This window comes from Mastigoproctus giganteus, chromosome 5, assembly GCF_048544385.1.
Source record: "Mastigoproctus giganteus isolate SK-2022 chromosome 5, ASM4854438v1, whole genome shotgun sequence".
Taxonomy (NCBI): Eukaryota; Metazoa; Arthropoda; class Arachnida; order Uropygi; family Thelyphonidae; genus Mastigoproctus; species Mastigoproctus giganteus.
Window position 1 is genome coordinate 75839655 of NC_143579.1, and position 21821 is coordinate 75861475.

Sequence of the window (21821 nt, forward strand, 5' to 3'; positions counted from 1 at the left end):
TTAAACACACGCACCAACCGTTTATGACTGACTGAATAATGAAATAAAATAAAATAAAATAAAATGATAAAAAAGACTGTAAAATAATATTTACAAAAACTTTTAACTATTTACAAAAAACTGAAATATAACAAAAATAAAATAAGTAAATAAGTTAAAATTCATTAAAATATAAATATAAAAGCGATAAAAACACTATTAGAGCTTTCGGAGGTGTCACCGAAAGCAGACACCTCCGAAAGCTCTAATAGTGTTTTTATCGCTTTTATATTTATATTTTAATGTATTTTAACTTATTTATTTACTTATTTTATTTTTGTTATATTTCAGTTTTTTGTAAATAATTAAAAGTTTTTTGTAAATATTATTTTACAGTCTTTTTTATCATTTTATTTTATTTTATTTCATTATTCAATCAGTCATAAACGGTTGGTGTGTGTGTGTTTAAAATTGTTGTATGAATAATCCCAACCTCAGAGGCCTTATTGCAGATATAACTCTATGCCAGATCGTTGCAAGGTTGTAATTGCAGCTCGAGGAGGAAAAACAAAATATTGAGGACTTATTTTGTCGATTTAGTATAGTTTATAGTATTATTAGCATTAGCATTAGTAGAGGCATTTGATGCAAGAAAGCAAGCCTATGCAGCATCAGCCAAAAAAAAAAAAAAAAAACCCACTTCACCCCTCTGTTCGTTCAAAATACCTGTCCAGCTGAGCCTTAAACTTATTTAGGCTACCAACCTCCACTACAAGGGATGGAAGTCTGTTCCACCAACCGACCACCCGCTGGCTAAAGGCAAATTTCTGCACGTCTATCCTACATCTGTCGTCCCTCAATTAGAATTTATGCCCTCTCAGGTGATTATTCTGAGCTAGAGGAAGAATCCCATCAGCACTGAGCATGCTCAAACCATTCAAGGCTTTATACACCTCTATCAGATCACCTCGCTGGTGCCTAGTCTCCAGACACTGTAATTTGCAAAACTTAAGCCTTTCTTCGTAAGAGCACCCCTTTGTTCCATTCACTAATCTTGTTGCCCTTCTCTGTACTCGTTCCAGCAGCTCTACATCCTTCTTGAAATGAGGCCTCCAAACCTGTATACAGTACTCCAGGTGTGGCCTGACCATTGCCTTATACAAGGGAATAATCACCTCCTTATCCCTGCTGGAAAAATTCCTGTATATCGTTGACAATACTCCATGAGCTACTCTTGCAGCCCGTCTGCACTGCTCAGAGAACTTCATATCTGCCTGCACAACCACCCCCTAGTCCCTTTCATTCTCTACCACTGTCAGTGTAGTACCACAGAGTTGATACGTTGCTCTGGGGTTGCTGTTTCCCATGTGTAGTACTTTACATTTGTCAATGTTAAACTTCATTTGCCACCTCTCAGCCCATCTGCTCAACCTTTCCAGATCCTGTTGCAGCAGCATTATGTACTGTTACATTAACCTGTCATTTCAGTTTGTACATGTAAATGCAATAAAACGCATGTTTGGTTGCCATGATTGCTATTTGCATGATTAATCATATTTCCATTAATTATGCATTTTACCCTTTGGGAAGATATTTATGGCAATTAGGTATATCAGGTGGAGTCTTTTTATTGGATTTCATTCACAGAGATATATATCCCATCTAATAAATGTATTTTGAACATTTCTGCAACCCAAAACACATTATTTGCAAAATTCAGAAGTGATGCAGTTTTTTTGTCCGCAACTGTGTATACTAGCAGGATGGGAAATTGTGCTCCCGGATAACCCGAGCACTAACTTTATATTCTTAATTTGTATACTGTTCACTTTCCATCAACTAATTTTTTTCACACTCTGGGATATTAGTTTATATGAGGGCAGGAGTGTCTATTTCTATCCTAATTCCTTATCTAATTCAACTTTCTGTTAGCTAAACTGCTATAACACTGCCTCTGACTACAACACATCATATGTACACAAAATGAATATATATACAAGTAATTCTACCAATTGTAGTCAGTTGCAAGATAAGCCAGTAGACATATACCCAATAACAAATACCACATATAAAAAAAAATCTCATAACTAACATATATATTTGAATTATATTTATAACACACACACACACACACACACACACACACACACACACACACACACACACACACACACACACACACACACACACACTTCAATTATGCTTTCTGCTCAAAAAAGGAAAGCATAAATTTAAGTTCCATTATAACACCAAATAATTTTAGCTGTTATTTCTTATAAACCCAGTTTATTAACTGACATGGTATTCTGTGTACAAGATAAAAATGAACACACAGGAACTTAAGTGTTACAAGTTACCAAGACAGCCACTTTAGTTAAGCACATTTTCACTTCCCACTGCCTTCAACATATGTACACTATACCATTAAAATGCAATAAAAAAAAAAAAAAAACAAATTGCAATATGACAAATATTTATGGTCAGTTACAAAATATACATAATTAAACCAATAATTTATGTGAGACTTCTGCTAAAACCAGATTATTATTCTGGACACTGCGGTAAGGAGTGAAACACGAGACATCATGAGTCTTTTAAAAAAATTTATATATATATATATAAACAAAATAAGGATAACAGCCTGGTAGATAGAGGAAATAATTAGTTTTTAATTACTGTTGAACATGACCAAAAACTTTTCCAAATCTACAGCACTTAGCAACAGTGTATTTACAAAAATATGATACCATTTCATTTCCAGGTAACATTCTAATAAGGCTCTACATAACTAGATTGGTGAGGAGAGTGCTCTTATTAAACCTTGATCAGTCAATTTTTATTAGCTTATAAAAAATACTATAAAAGTAGATAAATTAAAAAGGAAAAGAGAATTTCTTAAATTGTATGACTCGTAAATAAAGAAAGGCATTTGCTGGTGTTTTTTCTGATGTAGCAAAATATATATGAAAAAAGTATTATATTTGCTTTTCATCAATGGAGAACATGAAATGAAGGAATATGTTCAGTTATTGCAAAATTTTAATCTTTCTACATATTTCTAAAAATTGTGCTCAATCAATATGACAAGTTGCACTTAAATTTTTTGTTAATCCAGGCAACTTAAGTATCTATTTTTGACAATAAATATTTTTTTATACATCAAATATTGGCACAATGCTTTTGAACATTCCTGAAATAAAATTAGTTTTATATAAAGACCAATGAGAGATTTCATGACAATAGAATCAACTACAAAGGATTATTGTAACTTGCCTAGCGTATCTATGTTGAATTAAGTTATTAACAGGAATTAGTAATGCAAGGAATAAAGGAAGGAAGAATATCTTTTAACTAAATAAACAGATTAAAATTATTACTAATATGGGCAATTTCCCCACCTTTAAATTCCTCTTGTTCAGCAATTATGTTCTTTTTTGCTGTTTTGCACTGATAATATATCACATTTTCTAATATAAAAGAATTACCTATTGTTATGTGCTTTTAATTTAAAATCACTTGCAACAGCAAAATAACTAATGTCATATCTCTGAAGAAATTCTAAGAGATAAAATATTTTACATATTTGAGACTTAAAATGCTGTAAAATACACAACAAAATAATTTCAGCAGAAACCTAAGATGATATATTTGTACACATGAAAATCAGATGAAAATATATGCAGCACTATACAAGTAACTACAGCCACATTTGGAAGTGTTACTATTTAAACTTATAATACATATCTTTTTTGAAAAATTACTAAGTTATAAAATTACATTCTGTATTCTCAAAATATTCAAACTAAATTTTGCAAATTAAATTTTTTATTAAAAGTCTCACTAATAATAAAATTCATTATAAGTTTTACCATCTGTAAGCCACAGACATGGAACAAGTATAAAATATGCCTAGGTTTAAGAATTAAAAAATTGTACAAAATATTACCAAATAATTTTAAAATTTATAACTGCATGTTAAAATATACTGATAATTTATTTTATTTATTCATTTTTTGCTCTTACCATAAAAAGTGTAGTTAATTAATGAAAACATAGGATGTAAACAACGTTACTAGAAAAGCTAAATGGAGCAAAATGAAAACATCAATTCCATGGTTCTAGGGATATAAAAAGTGAGCAATGGGTAATAAAGTGCATGTCCTTAAGAAAAATATGGAAAAGGAGGTAATATCAGATGATAATAAGATGTAATTTAGCAGCACCACAAAACAGATAAGAAACAGAGTACTGTGAATATTGACAATATAAATGGATAAAGGAGTTAATAATAAGCCATTTATATTATGTAAAAGATGAAAGGTATTTGCTGAAGGAGAGGAAACTCATGTACAAGAAGAGCACATTAGATTTTGATAAGGCATACATATGACCATGGGTGTCTTTGGATTACGAAATACAGCAATACGTAATTTTTAATATTTTCATTAATTAATTTATTGAAACATAAGATATTGCATATATTCAAAAATTTGGTGCACAAAAAATTTATTTGCACCTGCAAAGAATTTAAATAGGGATAACAGGATGGAGCATAGCATAATGTCAACGTTCAAATAAGCCTACAGGTGAGAGAATCACTTCTTTTGAGCAGTCCACACTGTACAAAAGAGTTAAAGGGCACTTAAGGAGAAAATCAAAATGAAACACTAAAGAGAAATAAAACTACCAATAATGAAATTTATTGCTCTCTTTCTCTCTCTAAGTGTTTCTTTATCTCACTGTATACTATAATTTTCGTGCAACTAGCATTGAAGATCAAGAAAAACGAGGTTTAAAAAGTTTATCCTGGTACTTGTTTTAGACCTGTGGTTCCCAAATGGTGTGGTGCAAGAGGATGGCAGGAAGATTCAAAGACAATCAAGGATTTAGAGACATTGTAAAAAAATTCATATGCCAAAAATAAATTATGAAGGTCGGTTTCTTATTTATTTTGTTTACATGTGATATAATAATGTAAATATGTATAGAATTTAAGGTTTCCAGATTTTATTCAGTAATATAATTAATTTTATTTTATATCAAATATATTTTAATAATAATAAAAAATAGTTAAAAATAATGTAAATTATAAATATACTATTTAAAATGTGTTTAACCTTTTTTAAAAGAGAATTTGCGGTTCTTTTCTAGAAATTTCTATGCATTTCATGAATATATTAAAATTATATATAAGGAGAGTGGCGAGCACTTTCAGTCAATTTTATTATAATTAATGTATTTGGATAAATTACGGACAGATATTTTTCCAAAGTGAGAGGAAGAGCATTAAGTGAGCATGAGGATAATCTGAGTCCATGTTGTGATCTGGAACTGTCTTCAAAACTGTACCAGCAGGTTGAACATAATGCTGAAGAAGATTTGTCGAATTCGACACCAGTAGCAGGCCCAAACAAACCTCCAAAAAAGAAAGTTTGTCGACAATATATGGATAGCTATTGGTTTCACATGGACTGGAGATTAAAAACGTACCTCAGCCTATGTGTTTGAAATGTGTTGAGAAGCATTCCAATGCCAATATGGTGCCAAGCAAGATGAAAAGATTTTTATGTCAAAACATAAAAATCAGGCAAACAAGAATGTTTAATATTTTGAAAGAATTCTGGAACAGCAGAAATTCCAATGATCATATTTTGAAAAACGAATGTCAGTCAGATAAGATGCAGATTATATCTTACCAAGTGGCTGAATTGATTGCTCAACAGACAATAGCTATAATAGCTGAAAAATTGATTCTGCCTGCCAGCTGCTTGGTTATGAAAACTTTGCTTGGTGATGATGCTGAGAGAGAAGTTATGAAAAATCCTTTGTCTGATAATTAAATTCGCAGAAGAATAGTTGATATGTCAGCTAATAGCATGTTTAGAAGCATGTTTCTGAAAGTACGAAAAATTATAAATTTGTCATTCAAGTTGATGAATCGAGCGACATTAGTGGAAAAGCACAGTTGCTTGCCTATATCAGATTTATTCATAATGACGAAATAATCACACAGTTTTTACGCTGAAAGGAACTTAAAAAACATATCAGAGGACAAGGTATTTTCCAAACCTTGTCTGAGTATTTGGAAAAGGTTGAGATTTCATGGGATTCTTGTATTGGATATAGTCTGTATCAACTGTACAGTGATACAGACTATAAAATATTTAAGGGCAAAGGCCTCATGCTACGAGGTAGAATGACTAACATATAGGTTTGTGAAAAAGCATCACTTTAATGTAGCCATCTACCATCAGGCATCTCTCATATTGTGAAGTTATACTTCATAACTGGGTCGTACTATTGCAACACCAGGATACCTACCAAGGAGACGCCAACAAGCTTTGAAACGGTGCCGTCTGGGTGGTGGTATCCGCTAAGAATAAGTAACAGTAGTCTTCTCCACTGGTCAAGTGTTACTTATTCGAGGTAGTACAATACCATGGCAAATCATTGGGAAGGCATTCGCAATATGAGATATAACCAAAACAATGTCAATTTAATTAATTAAACTATTTTGGTAGATGTCTAATTAAAATGATGCTTTTGCACTAACCTATATGTTAAATATTCCTATCTTGTTACATTTTTGAAAAATTTTATTATTTTATATTAAGATCTTTTTATTTTAAGAAAATTTTTTATTTTATTTTAAGATTATGAGATAAATTACAAGTGCATTTGAAAATTTCATTTTCCAGAAGACTGACAATACATGTGGGTCTTAAATCATTAAGAGTTATCAAAAACTCTAGGTGAAACCCATTAACTGTCCCACTATATATTTAACCCCAGGGTCCTGAGCTGGATATCATCATTCTTCTCTCTCTCCCTCTCAGGGTAACTTAGGATTTTTTTTTTTTTTTTTTTTGGCTGGTGCAGCGTAAGCCTCAGGCTTCCTTGCATATGGCTAATAATAATAATAATAATAATATGGTAGGTTATGATATGCTTTGGATTTCAGGAATGTTCTGACCAGCTTGGTTATATTATAATGTAGACAGTGCTAAGCTGTAAGTGGTGCTATGTTAGATTCTACACGTTGTTGTGGATTTACTGGCACAGTGGCAATTTCTACATGTGAAATTAAAGATTTGTACTTAATATAAATGCTTAAAGTCAATAGTTTCTATAATTCACTACGTGTGAACAAATTACTTATCATTCAGTGTATTAATAACACTGAACAGCATATAAGAATTTATTATATGATCAAGAAAGCTTATAATCTGTACTTTGGCTGCTAAACAGAATATTTAGATAAACCTTCAATCCTACATATGCTGTGCATATTGCACATTGAATTTTGAGGGTTAGATGGAAAAATTAAATGTGTGCCATTTGCACTGCTAATGATATAGCAGAAAGAAAGTCCATTTTGAGTATTGCTTTTTGTTTAACTAAGACTGTAGGATTTCACCTAAAAGTATGAATCAATACCCTAATCCTTTTTACAATGTTGTTGGTAGCTCATACTGATGATAAACCAATTCCGAAGCTGTCTCAAACATGGATTTTAAATAAAGATATGGTACCTTGTGATGATTATGAACAAATGGAAGTGCCTAAGAAGCATGAAGAATATATACCAGTCCAAGAGAGTCAACCTCATTTGATTGTTCAACTGGATGACCTGATTTCATCCAGTTCTTTCTAAATCTAAATCTAGACCTAAATCTTTCTAAAAGTCAAGCTAAACTTTTAGGTTTGAGATTATAGGGATGGAACTTGCTTGCACAACACACAACCATAACTGGATAGTGTAGCCATAAAAGGATTTAGTATTAGTGTGGCAAAATGATGCAAGGAAGCAAAGCTTATACAGCTGTGAAAAAATAAAAAAATAATAAAAATAAATAAATAATACAGTTTTATCTCTATGACAAGAAATCTCATATTCAGTGATAGTGATTAATGGATGCTATAAGTCTGTGATATTCAATCTTTTCTGGGCCATCTACTTTTTTAAACAATTGAGAGTACTTTTCTACTTCTAAAAAAATACTTGGGTATCCCTTGATGAAAGGAATGACTTAATGAAAAAACATATCAGAGTCCAGTATTATTATTATTTCCAGCTACATGCATTTATAATCCAAATGTATTGACAATGAAAATGAATTAGGTAAATTAACTAGTAGTTCCCTGGGTAAATGCCAAGATCAAATGTTGCAAATTCAGACACAATAAAAAAAATATACACATATCTAAAAATAAACTAATTCTGTGGAGTATAAAAATAAAAACATGTTTCTTAACAATTTTTTGTTAATAAATCAGTAAATCAAAAATGTAAATTTTCTCAAAAACTAGACATGATAGCAAAATTAAGGTAATATTCCTGTTCATCACTATTAAATACATACATATAATGTATTTTTTGGGACAAACAAAAAAGTTAAGTTTGTTGGTTAGTAACTGTTTGTTAATGTTATTTGGTTTTCAGGAGCATTAGCAACTAAGGCCATATTGCTCCAGGGATATGCGGTGGTCATTCCCTGACCTTTCTGCATCCTCTGTATTGGTTAGTAATTACTGCCAAAAATAAGAGATATAAAAAAGGGGTTAAAAACAATCAAAAAGCTAGCAACTAAGGCCATATTGCTCCAGGGATATGCGGTGGTCATTCCCTGACCTTTCTGCATCCTCTGTATTGGTTAGTAATTACTGCCAAAAATAAGAGATATAAAAAAGGGGTTAAAAACAATCAAAAAGCTTCCACATTTTCTAACATCAGTAAACAGAAACTTCCTTAATAAAGTAAATTGCATTCCAGATGCTCACATGACTTTTAGATGACCAATGGCAAGTATTTAAAAGAAGTTTAATGGAAGCTGCAAAAGGGGTATATATAGAGAGGTCAATAAATCCAGGAAATTCAGAATGCCATGGTGGATCCAAGAAGTAAAAGAGGCAGTAAGCAAAAAGAAAAAATATTACAGTAAAAGAAGTTTTGAAAAATAAAACCAATAAACCCCTTATTGAAATATAAAGAAAAATATAAGAGTTAAAATATGTTTGAAAGAATTTAAATAAAACTCTCGAAAAGATTTTGGGAAAAAAGATGGAAAAATGTTTTTTTTATTTACTTAAAAACCTATGGAGGGGAGCCCATAACTAAGGTAATCAAAATGATAAGGGCAAAGTTAAAAGTTATAACAGAGGAGAAGGATATTTTACAAGTATGGAATAAATACTTTGATGATTTGCTAAAGAAAGAAGCTGAAGATATCATGAAGAGAAAAAAATTGAAATGGGGAAATTTTGGGCACTAAATTACTGAGATAAGAAAGGTCATATTGCATAGATGAAAGTACAACAATGCTTAAAACTGGATGCAAACCAGTATTACGTGGTTACCTTGCATTATCCAGAAGTCATTTTTTGAACTATAAGTTCTAGAAGACTGGACAAGAGCATTAATTTTAAAATACTGTATATAAAAACAGAAATAAGGATGAATGTGGAAATTATACAGGAATTTCACTCCTTAATATTACAAGTAAAATCTATGCAATATCTTAAAGAAGAGAGCTAGAAACATTGTTTAAAGTAACCTTAGGAAAGAATAATTGGCTTGAAGGTCATATAGGGTGTGCCAAGAAAAAATATCTATATGAAGAAAACTTACAGAAAAGCGATCTTGAGGGGGGGGGGGAAATGACAAAACACCAATTCTACAACAATATAGCATCAAGGGTTAATCTTTCAAGGACAATATTTCCTTCAATGAGAATTGAAGGAAATATTGCAAAACAGCATAAGGTTAAATTTGGAGTGAGGCAGGGCTGATCTTGCTACTTTTTTACAAATTTCACAAGTAATTTAATAAAAGAATGTAAATGAAAGTTCAGCATGAAAGATGTAAAAACCAGATATCATTTTATGCTGATGATACTGTGCTATTAAAATAATGGTTTGCAATGTATGGTAGATTTGATGTTGATATAAATAAGAAAATATATAAAGCAGGAAGCCAATTAAACAAATTCATTTGGAGCAAAAGAGAAATATGCCAACAGAAAAAAATAGCTATTTATAACTCTTTTAAGCCTATTTTAAGCTAAGTTGCTGAGAGCTGCATAGGAAATGAATGAAACAGTCAAAAATTAGAATCTTCAGAAATGAGGGTTTAAAAAAAAAAATAACTGGAACTAACTGATGGAAGTAATGGAAAGACCATATTATGGAAATTAAATAAGCAGATATCTGAAGAAAAAGTGAATGGCAGAAAAGAGGAAGATCAAGAGAAAAGTGGATGGACTACATCAAGCAAGCATTACAAGAAAGAGGGCTCTTAACAGTATATAAGATAGCATGGAAGAAATAGTTATTAGGAGTCTGATAGTTCAGAATTCATCTGTATTAATTCTAGTGATTTTCACACCCACAAAGTATCAGTGATACCTTGTCAATAATAATGATACAAAAGCACCAATGTTTGGCAAAATGCTCTGCAATGGCTATTCATACATTCTTTGGGAGGGAGGTGATGATCTGTCTGTCAGACTCAAATTTTTTTTTTTTAAATGTATTCCACTTTGGAACATAGTTATTAGAACTTTGGAGCACAGTTTATAGGTAATACTGATTAGGAAATTTCAGAGATCACTGATAGGAAAGATTATATGGGAGGACATATACTTGCTCCCAAATTCTGAGAAATGACAGAAACATAAAACAACAACATAAGGTTAAAAATAATAATTCTCTCAAGATACTATGTTAGTCACGGAAAGTTAAAATTTTATTACAGAATAAGAAACAAGGGTCATGTCAATTTTTTCGAGGTTCAGCAAGCCATATGAAAAGGGTCTATGGGTTTGGACCTGGCCTGCAGGTTGCCAACCCCTGTAGTAAGCAAACAATAACTTTATGGAAATGACCAAAACAGGTCAATTTTTTTTGCTTCATTCAGCATCCTATCTCTGATCTCAAGTTTTTATAAAAAAATTCATGGTATACTTACACTTAGAGTGAGGCAGAACACACAGAATTATGAAGATTTAACAAAAACTTAAATGCAAATGTAAAGAAAGTTTAATTTTACTATAGGAACCAACATGGTGACATCACTTAAGACTTATTAAAAAGGAAAACACTAACCATGTAACAAATACAGGAACCTTAACTGCAGCAGGAATTTGCTATATTCATTATGATTTTGTGTTTTCTTTTTTCATAAGTCTTAAGTGGTTGTCACCATGTTGGTCAGATCCCTGTAGTAAAGTTATTCAACTTTCTTTACAGGATTGTGTTAAATCTGCATTATTCTTTCTAAGAATAAAGTTGAACAATTAAAAAAAGTGATGATACTTAAGAATTAAATTATGTTTACAGCTTATGGAGAACAAAGAGTATGAGAAAATTAAAAGGGTACAGACCTCAAATGAACGGTTCATCATAAAATAAATTTTATGCTAGAAGAAGAAATTGGGTTTTGGTCACAGTATATACTATTCTTAAAAACAAAGTGTTTAATAGCCCCTAACTAAATACACCACTTTCATAATTCTATTCAGTGTAGAATCAATAGGGTGCCCTTTTCATCATTTCTAATAATAACCCTATTACTTTTATTATATATTCAAATTCTGAAATAGAAGTTAATTCTCTCCATCTCCCCCCCTCCCTCAAAACCATGGAATATGGTAAGAGCAAACATTAAATCTCAGTTTAATCTGTGTGAACCAATGTACATTACTGTGGCTTATAGAAAAAAAAAAAAAAAAAAAAAATTCATTGAACTTGTAATAAACAGTTTTTTTTTTTTTTTTCCTTTTAAATTTATTCTTACTATTTTAACCATGACATGCTTATATATATGTATATATACTAATATACTCATTTACTTATGGAAGCAATAATAATAACAAGACAAATGTACAGCATTATGTAAAGGAAAGATTGAATTAACATTTGTTAAATATCTACATTTAGATAACTGGTTAACTTAAGGGTGTATACTTCAAACCTTTCTTATGTGAATTTACAAAAGTTTCTTAATTTTTACATTAAGAGTATGTAACTGAACGACTGCCTAAATTCTTAAGCAGTCAATACAGCTGAACACTCTTTTGTCTCACTCTCCATCACCTTCTTTGTACTGTTCTAACTACACAAGTACCTGAGGTAGTTTCAACTGGTAAACTAGGAAACAATCTGATCACAGCTATAAATCTCTAACATATCACATCTACTCAATTCAGTCATCTGCAAGTTTATCATCAGCTGTGCACACACAACAGCACTATTTATAAAAATTTCCAAAATAAATAAATATATATATATATATTTTAGTTCATTAGAGGATTTTATAGATCATGCTATGCATAAGGAACCTATAAATTACTTAATGAAAGCAACTATTTTAAATATTTGTGACGAAAAACAACATGTTGCCTTAATTAAGCAGTCTTGAATCCAGTTTATGTTATCTTGAAATTATACTATTTACATCATAGAACTCTCATCAGATGCAAGAAAACATTTACTGGAAAATAAATTACACAACAACTTTCCTTTTACAGAATACAAGAAGAGCAAAATACTGAAGGTGAGTTGAATGTTTTTATGTGTAGAGACTAAGCTGAGCCTTTTGGTAGTGTGAACACAGCTGAATTCTTTTTGTCAACTGCAAACAAATTCCAATAAACAAGAACTGCCCCAGCTGTAGGCTGTGGACTATACTAGGCTATTTTCTGCATCACAAAATATGCACAAGCATATGTGTATGCATGCAAGCACATATAAACAGGTACCATGATGCATGCATGCACATACATAAACATGTATATATATTTATATTTATATATATATATATATATATATATATTTATATCTATATACAGAAAGTACAAAGATACAATAGAGCTGCAAGCTGTACAACTCTGCCATGTACATACAACTGTACAATAAGATGAGGATGCCAATAATGAAATTAACAAAGCTGCTATGCAATGATTCTTTTATTCTGTATGAAACAGTAACAAACATTATAGCAGCCTTTTCTACTGAAGTAGTTATAATTTATTACAACTTGTGTCTCTAAGCACTGTGTGAGTAGTTGATAATTACATCAAAATGAGAACTTTACACATTAAGCAGTTCTATGATTTTCACCTGTATCTTCAGTTTCTCTCCCTCTCACTCTACTACTAAACAAATATCATCTGAAAGTTTCAACAAAGATGATGTCCAAAGCAACTACTTTCACACAATCAACAGATGAAACTAACAATCCAATAAAAACTTTCCTACAGAAAGCCAACTTCAAGGTGGTTCTGATAACAACTGTTGAAGCAGTGACTTCTTCTGTTCCATCGGGCGTGATTCCTCAATCTGAAAATAATCATATGATTTAATACCAATACACACTATATAATTAGTTAGAAACTACATAAAAAATAAAAAAATTATCACCCTCAAGATGTGCATATAAAAGATGTGTTTTTGTATATATGCATTTCTGTACTTTGTTTAAGGTCTGTCACAAAATTAATGAAACTGATTTTATAAAAAAATGTTATTGTAAAATTTTCTAAAATTGAAGGTTTTCTCCTTCAAAGTAGCTTCCTTGAGAAGCTATATATTGCCTCCAGCACTACTTCCTTCCTTCCTTTCTTGGAAGCAGTGCTGGAAACATTCTGTATGATCTTTCAGTGCATCAGTAATGGATGTTGTCAATTGTCCCAAAATGATGTCCTTTCAGGTGATTCTTGATGTTTGAAAAAAGAAAAAAGTGGCTGTGAGAGTGCTGGAATGTTTTTGGAGGTCAAAAACTCTGTACAGACATCACACAATGACAGGAAATTGCTGAAATGCAAAATCCATTGTTTGGCCTTTTCAGATCAAATGTACAGAACCCTTTTCCATAGCCATTCAAGAACTTCTCAGAAGAAAGTTTGAATGGCAGTTTTATCTTGAGGCACAAACTATTTGTACACCACTCCATACTGATAAAAGTGGTAATCAATGGGTGCTGCTCTTCTTGGACTAATGTTATTAGTGGAGTCCCGCAGGGTTCGGTGTTAGGTCCACTGTTGTTTTGTATATTTATCAATGATATTGATGAAGGTATATCAGGCTTAATGTCGAAGTTTGCAGATGATACAAAGGTTGGCAGGGTTGGTAATGACAGTAATGGCAGTGTGCTACTGCAACAGGATCTAGATAATTGGGGCAGATGGGCTAAGAGGTGGCAACTGAAGTTTAACCTTGACAAATGCAAAGTACTGCATATGGGTAGAAGTCACCCCAGAGAAACGTACCAACTGTGTGGTACTACACTTAAGATGGTAGAAAATGAAAAAGACCTGGGAGTAATTGTGCAGTCAGATATGAAGTTTTCTGAGAAATGCAGACAGGCTGCCAGGGCAGGTTATGGGGTTTTGTCAATGATATATAGGAATTTTGCTAGCAGGGAAAAGGAGGTGATTATCCCTCTGTATAAGGCAATGGTCGGGCCACGCCTTGAGTACTGCTTACAGGTCTGGAGGCCTCATTTTAGGAAGGATGTAGATTTACTTGAGCGTGTACAGAGAAGAGCAACAAGATTGGTGAGGGGAATGAAGGGATCCTCTTACCAAGAGAGGCTTAAGTTCTGCTAATTGCAGTGGCTGGAGACTAGGCACCTGTGCGGTGATCTGATTGAGGTGTATAAGGCCTTGAATGGGTAGAGCACGCTGAATTCTGATGGGATCCTTCCACTTGTTCAGATTACGAACCTAAGGGGGCATAAATTCAAATTAAGAAAAGACAGATGTAGAATAGATGTGCAGAAATTTGCCTTTAGCCAGCGGGTGGTTAATTGCTGGAACAAACTTCCATCTGTCGTTGTGGAAGTTGATAGGTTGAATAAATTTAAGGAGGAATTGGACAGGCATTTGGAGGGAATGGTGTGATTTTTTTTTTTTTTTTTTGGCTGATGCTGCATAAGCTCATACACTTGCTTTCTTGCATCACATGCCACTACTACTACTACTACTACTACATTCTCCTTTGTTGTTGCTGAGACAAGTCTCCTTGCACGTGGTTCATCTTCAATGGCATTATATCTGTCCAAAATAAGGCCTGAGGTCATTGGTAAACTTTGGCTGGGAAAAACACTCGATCTACATGAGCTCTTCTAACTTTTTGTACATTTTGGTTGTGCTTTTGTTGGGTTTGATGCAAAATTAGATGTGTGTAATGTTGCTCAATAAAAAAATGCATAAGCATACACCACCCTTTGTTCTTATTCCATTTTTTTAAAAATTAATAATGTCAATTAACAGTTGGTAAGATCTGAGAATTATTTTAGATAAGGAATGCACTTGTAAGCCACAGTTTCATCTTTTTTGGATGGTGACTCTTCCTCAAAACAACTTTTAACTCTAAAGATGTTTCCACTTAAAAGAGTTTTAACTCTTTTAACAACTTTAGAGTTGTTAAAAGCACTCTAAAATCCACATGTTTGTATCTGGCCAATTACAGCACTTTAAAGCCATGCAGTCAAGTTATTTTTGCTTAGAGTACACCTTACTCAGTATATTCTGCCTTTTTAGTGGAAACATCTCTTTTTCTGATTTTTACAAATTTTCTGTGATTTTTACTAAATTGAATCAATCAAACCACTAAATTAAATTCCAAAGGTAAGTACGAAAGATCAGAAAAGAAAAAGGGGGGAAAAAAGCATTATGTGCAAACAAAGCAAGAAAAAAATCAAGAAAAAATTCTGTGCAAACAAAGCAAGAAAACATTTCAAAACATGAAAAACAGTGTAAAAGTAAATGAATCGGTAAATAATTATGGCTTCAAGCAATCCACGATTTTCACAATCATTAAACAACAGGATGCATTTAAAACAGATGAAAGTGAAGGCTGGTTTGACCAGAATTTGAAAATGGAGGGAATTAACTGCAAAAATTAAACAACTCTTATGTTAAGGATCCATGAAAACAAAAGATGAAACTGTGAGTGCTCAATTTTATTCATAATAGGGCCAAAGCCATTTATGATGACTTAAAATGTAAATTTAACAATTTCTCTTCCACTTTCCTCTCAGTTATTACAAAATCATTTAGCTCTGTTATAGAGTTTGATAAACTTCTGGTATCCACTTCCCTAAAGAATTCCTCATGTGTGAATGTAGATGCAAAATACTCATTCAATTTATCAGCAACCTGAGAAGAATCATCAACATCGAACCATCGATATCAAGGGACCAATCTGATTCATCCCCTTTCTTCTAGTGTTTACATAAAGCACTATTTGCTGTTTTTCTTTGCATCCTTCGCCAAACATTTGTCATAATCTGCCTTCACTTGCCTAATCTCCTTTGTGACTTGATTACAGAGTAGCTTATATATCTACCATAGGTTTCCGTGTCGCCTGATAATTTACATGCATCCCATGCAGTTTTCTTCTCTGCTACAAGTCTCATTAGTTCATCTGACATCCATTTAGGCCTAAACCTTGAAGAGTATTTCTTAGTTGGTATAAAAAGCCAAAAAGTTGGTATAGTAGCTTTTATGATTAATTCCTTGAATGTTTCCCATTTAGAATTTGTTGCTGGTAATATCATCAGTTGGTCCCATTGTATAGAATTTAAAAACTGTATGAGAACAGTCACCTTTATGAACACAAAAACCATTCCCTTTATGAAATTTTCCTTGCAGGGTTAAAAATTGGTGCCCCTTCTTTAAATTCCTCTCAAGAAATTATTCTTATTTTCATCAATAAATCATTGACAAAATGCCAATTATCTTCCTAGGTGGTTACAGTAAACATCCTATTTGAATGTACTATAACCACTAAGGCTATGATATATTTGAATGTACCAGTTTCCCCCACCACCAAAACCCCAAGTGCCCCAGGTTTCTGTGCCCCTAGGTATAAGCCTTGTATAATACTTATACTTATTATACTTAGCTTTAATACTTATACTTATAAGTATTAAATTTTATTTTCCATATTTGCAAAAGGTCCATCTCCTTTTGAACCAACACAGCCTGGCATTCCGCTTTGTAATCCATTATTGTCATTATGGTAGATAAGAAACAAGAGGGAAAGTAGAAATGATCCCTGAAAGAATCCATTTGCTACATCAGTCTGCTCTGAAGAATGCTGATTTAAAACCATCCTCAACTCCTATCCTTTAGGGCTGCCAATAATCGAATTTTCACCAGTTTATACAAAAAACTAACAGAGAGGACAATATTAAAAACTTTACTAAAGTCTATCCAGATCATATCAAGGTTGTTCTATTTTGCATCCAGATGTTTTAATCTCCCAAACTACAAAAATATAATAAAATGAATGGAACGATTAAACGCAACTTCAGAAAACAAATGACAACTGAAACAAAATTACGATTGCACAATATCACTTCAAAATCATTCTTCTTCTTCTACAGCTGTGAGACTTGGATCATAAGAAGGATGCACAAAAACTAGAAGCAGCACAAATGAGATTTTTAAGGTCATTACTAGGCTTTACAAGACTAGATCATTAAAGAAATTCAGATATTTGCGAGAAATTAAAAGTAGATAACATAGTAAATGACATAAAACAGTATCAGAAAAAATGGATCAGCCAGATAGAAAGATTGAACCCAGACCAGATCTCAAAATTAGGATATAACTACAAACCTACAGCAAGAGAGAGATGTGGGTTGACCAAGACAACAATGGAACAGGTCATAAAAGACCTAAGCTGGACCAGGTTCATGATGATGATGTTTTAATCTCACGATAGTAGTGAATCAGATTGGACAGGCAAGACTGTCCTTTCATGAACCCATTCTGTTGTCATCCCTTAAAGTTCCATTCTTACTGATAAGTACTGTATTGGTCTGTACTGTATCTTTACAAAAGGAGGATAAATGATCACGTTAGCAGTTAAATTCAATGGTATTATAATTTTCCATTAACTCCTTAGGTCCACATGAACTGTGAAAATGTTATCACCTCTCCAGTCCAATAGAATCATCATGGAGTCAAATAATACAGGGTGCTCTGTAAGTCTCAAATCATAGGGAAAAAACTGTTTACCCTCTATGCATGAAAGATGTTTTTGAAAACATCTTTGATGAAAATCAGAACTGTTTTAAAATTGAACATCTACAAGAGCACTCACATCTGTGAGTATGGGCTTGGCACACCCAGGGTCCTGAGCTCTTTCTTGGTGATTTCCTTCTACTCTCTCTCTCTCTCTCTCTCTCTCTCTCTCTCTCTCTCTCTCTCTCTCTCTCTCTCGGGGTAATTCAGAAATTCTTTTTTTTGCTGGTGCAGCATAAGCCTCTGGGTTCCTTGCACCACATGGCTAATAACAATTAATAAAAATTAATTAATAATCTAGAAACGAAGTTATGAAAGATGTGATGTTGAGCCACTACTACCATTTGTTAAGACACCTATCTAATTTGTCTTCTTTCTTTATTCACATACAAGTGGAACTTCTTATCCCTGTTTTTAACTCTTTGTAGTGATCTCTTGTACTGAGCTTTTGACCGAGGAACTCCATCTATCCCCCCCCACCATTACATTTTTCAGCTCTCTTGTCATCAATTTTGGAACTGAATACGTTAGCAGTTTCCAGGATAAATCCCAAAAACACTTCCAATAACACATTTATGTCCTACAGCATATAGTTGTCTCTTCAATTAATAAGGCCAAAGGATTACCCCAATCCATTATAGTCCTCTCTCTTTCTCTCTCGATACTAAAGCTCTCACCTCTTCCTTCAATGACAGAGATTGCTTTGGACACTATCCATTTTATTACACAGTTGCTGCCCAACAAGGACATGTTGGAATAATGGACTGCTTGTAGACCATTTCCAGTCAACAAGAAGTAAATAAAAGTTGCACATAACAAGGCAATCACACTTGCTTGTCCACTGAACTCAGGTTGCCTAAACAAATTTTTGTTATACTCCCCGGAGTGTCATTTGGCTTGTAACAGACAGGTGATACCACTCAAATTCCACTTAGATTTGATCGGATTTTGAAATTAATAGGCAGCTTTTGATAAGAAATATACCTCCCCATGCTTTAGCCCACCCTATCTCTGCTATACATATATGCTATTCACTGTAATAAAATTATTTATCCCTTATTTCATATTTGGGATTCCCACAGCAAAATATCAATTGCATCTATACAAATAATACTTGACATGTGGGATAAGTTAGAGACCAAGGCCCGTGATGTTTTTGTAGAACATATATTATTAAAGGATAGACTCAAAAAGAAGGAATGGAAGGCAGTTCCAGAGACTTATTCCTCTGCATAAAAAAAATTGTAGTGCAGGACAATAAACCTTTAAAAGTGATGCTCATTAAGGTAGCTAATGATAAATGTCAAGTGAAGAAGTCAAGACTGAAATTCTCAAAGAGTAAGACCAGTGTTGGCTACAGTAAAAGTCAAGAATATAAAGCCAATAAGGGACCAAGGAATCATTGTTGAGATGGCGACCAACTACAATATTTCCAAAATAAAAAGGTGTTTGAAACTACAGGAAATAGGACTTGTGTATTCTGTTCCAAAACTGATAATACCAAGAATTGTGTTTTTTGCTGCAGAAAAAGGGATGTCTAAAGAAGAGATGGCAAAGGAAATTTGGATAAAGAACTTTAAAGACATTTAAAATTAGTGAGAAGGATTGTAATAATGGCCTAGAGTTTCTAACAGTAAATAAATCTAAGAGTAGTCAAATGGAAAATTGGGTCATTCAAGTGGCTCTAAAATTGTGGCAAATTATAATGAATAAGAAGCATTTACTGATAGGTTGGTTGCCTTGCCGTTATAGGGAAGTATATACAGTAACGCAACGTTACAAATGTATGATGTGTGGACAGTGTGGGAAAAATAGGCATGTTTTTAAGGATTGTACAGAAAGAAATAAACAACCAGTTTGTGGAAATTGTAAATGAAATAATATAGAGGCAACTCATGTGGTAACAGACAGGGGGATATCCCGAGTATAAAAAGGCTTTAGAGCTTTATAAAAAGAAAATAAATGGCTAAAGGACTTAAGGTTCCACAGCTAAATGCTCAGAGAGCTAAAAGTGTTGCCTCTGAAGTTAATTACCTCATGGAGAAAGAGGATATTGCTGTGGCCTTCTTGCAAGAGCAATATGTTGCCTAGACTCAGATCAGAGGCTATCCACAAAATTATAAGGTTATTACTGAAGGTAATGCTCCGAAGCCTGCTATTATAATAAGAGCAAAAGATGTGGTTGTGACTAAAGTGATGTTTTGTCAGACAATAATGTTGGGGTCTTTGGAAGAGTTTACTAATAATGCTATATTGTCAGCATGCATAACCTATTGAAGAATTTAGAATACGTGGAGCACCTAGAAAAGGCACATGGCATGTTTGGCTCCTGCGAGGTGGTCGTAGCTTTAGACTATAACTCCAATTCACAATTATGGGGCAGTAGTTGTTCTGATGAAAGAGGACATGGTCTGGAGGAATTTACTGCTGCCTCTGGCACGGAGGTGGCTAATGTGAAAGGACATCCTCCTCCTCCTAATTATTCCACTGTCCATACGCAATCCTATATAGACTTTACTATGGTTACAAATGCTATAAGAAGCAAAATTAAAGACTGGAAAGTAATAGAGTCCCATACCACTAGTGATCACAATTCTATCCTTTTTACAGTAAGTGCAGAAGATGAAATTCACAGCACAAATGATACCGATAGATACTTAACTAAAAGTGTTATGTAGTCCAAATTTAATACTATGTATTTAAGCTTAGTAAATAGACTGTCAAGGACTCTCACCTATTCAGCATGTTGATGAGTCGACAAGAACCTTGGATCAATCATGCAATGTTAGTACAAGGAAAAGGAAACTTGTAAATAGGCCTGTTTTTTGGTGGTCTGACCATCTGACTCAATTAAGAACGCAATCAATGAAATTGAAGAGAAAATGTCTGAACCACAGATGTCTAGGTAATTTAGATATATTACATTATTATATGGAAAGGTATAAAGTATGTCAAAGAGAGTATGTAAAAGCTGTTAACACTGACAAGATAAATAGTTGGAGAAAATTGTGAAATACGATTGTGGAAGAGCAGGGATCCCGAGATCCATGGGGTTCAATTTTTAAGATAATAACTAATAACAGAAATTTGGTGGATATAACCAGTATGATAGGGAATGATAATGAGCAAGCCTTAACTTGGGTTGACTCTGTGTAAAAGATCCTAGACAGCCTCTTTCTACAGGAAGAAATGGACATGGAAATGCTACATCAAAGACAAATTGTTTCCAAGAATTTAGAATATAAAACAGATAGATATTCAAGAAAGAGAATTAACCCTTGATTCGTTAACTTTGGAAATGGACCAGGCGAATGATGGCAAGTCACCAGGCTTGGATAAAATAGAAGAGGGCATACTCACTAACTCCATTATGAAAAGGGCATATTCACTACCTCCAGAGCTGTATTTAAGTAAGTATAATAAGTGCTTAAAAGATGGTATTTTCCCACGGAGTTGGAAGGAGGCACAATTGAAACTTATATTAAAAGGAACAGATAGACTAATGAATGATATTGGTGCATATTGACCGAGTGCTCTCCTTTCGGTTTTGGGCAAATTTAATAAACGGCTGTGTGTGGGCTGATTGATGATTAAATATAATGAAAAATCTATGTCCTCAGAAAGTCAATATGGCTTTAAAAAAGAATTACGTGCTGAGGATGCAGTACATATATTAGTCTGGACTGTAGAGGAGAGTGATTAGAGATATATACTAGCTACCTATGTTGATTTCAAGGGTGCTTTCGACTGACTCTGGTGGGAGAGTATTATAACAAAAATAAGAATATCTGAATGTTCTGGTACCTT

The 21821-nt window shown here is 33.1% G+C and overlaps 1 protein-coding gene across 1 annotated transcript in view; it reads right to left on the reverse strand.

The window, feature by feature from the left end:
- Positions 1 to 12906: 12906 nt before the first annotated feature.
- Positions 12907 to 21821, reverse strand: part of LOC150085504 (uncharacterized) — a 934283-nt gene continuing 925368 nt past the window's right edge. The window contains exon 27 of the mRNA XM_090374582.1: positions 12907 to 13317. Within this exon, the coding sequence (XP_090230708.1) occupies positions 13249 to 13317 (69 nt within the window). The 3' untranslated portion in view covers positions 12907 to 13248. The remainder of the gene's footprint in view (positions 13318 to 21821) is intronic.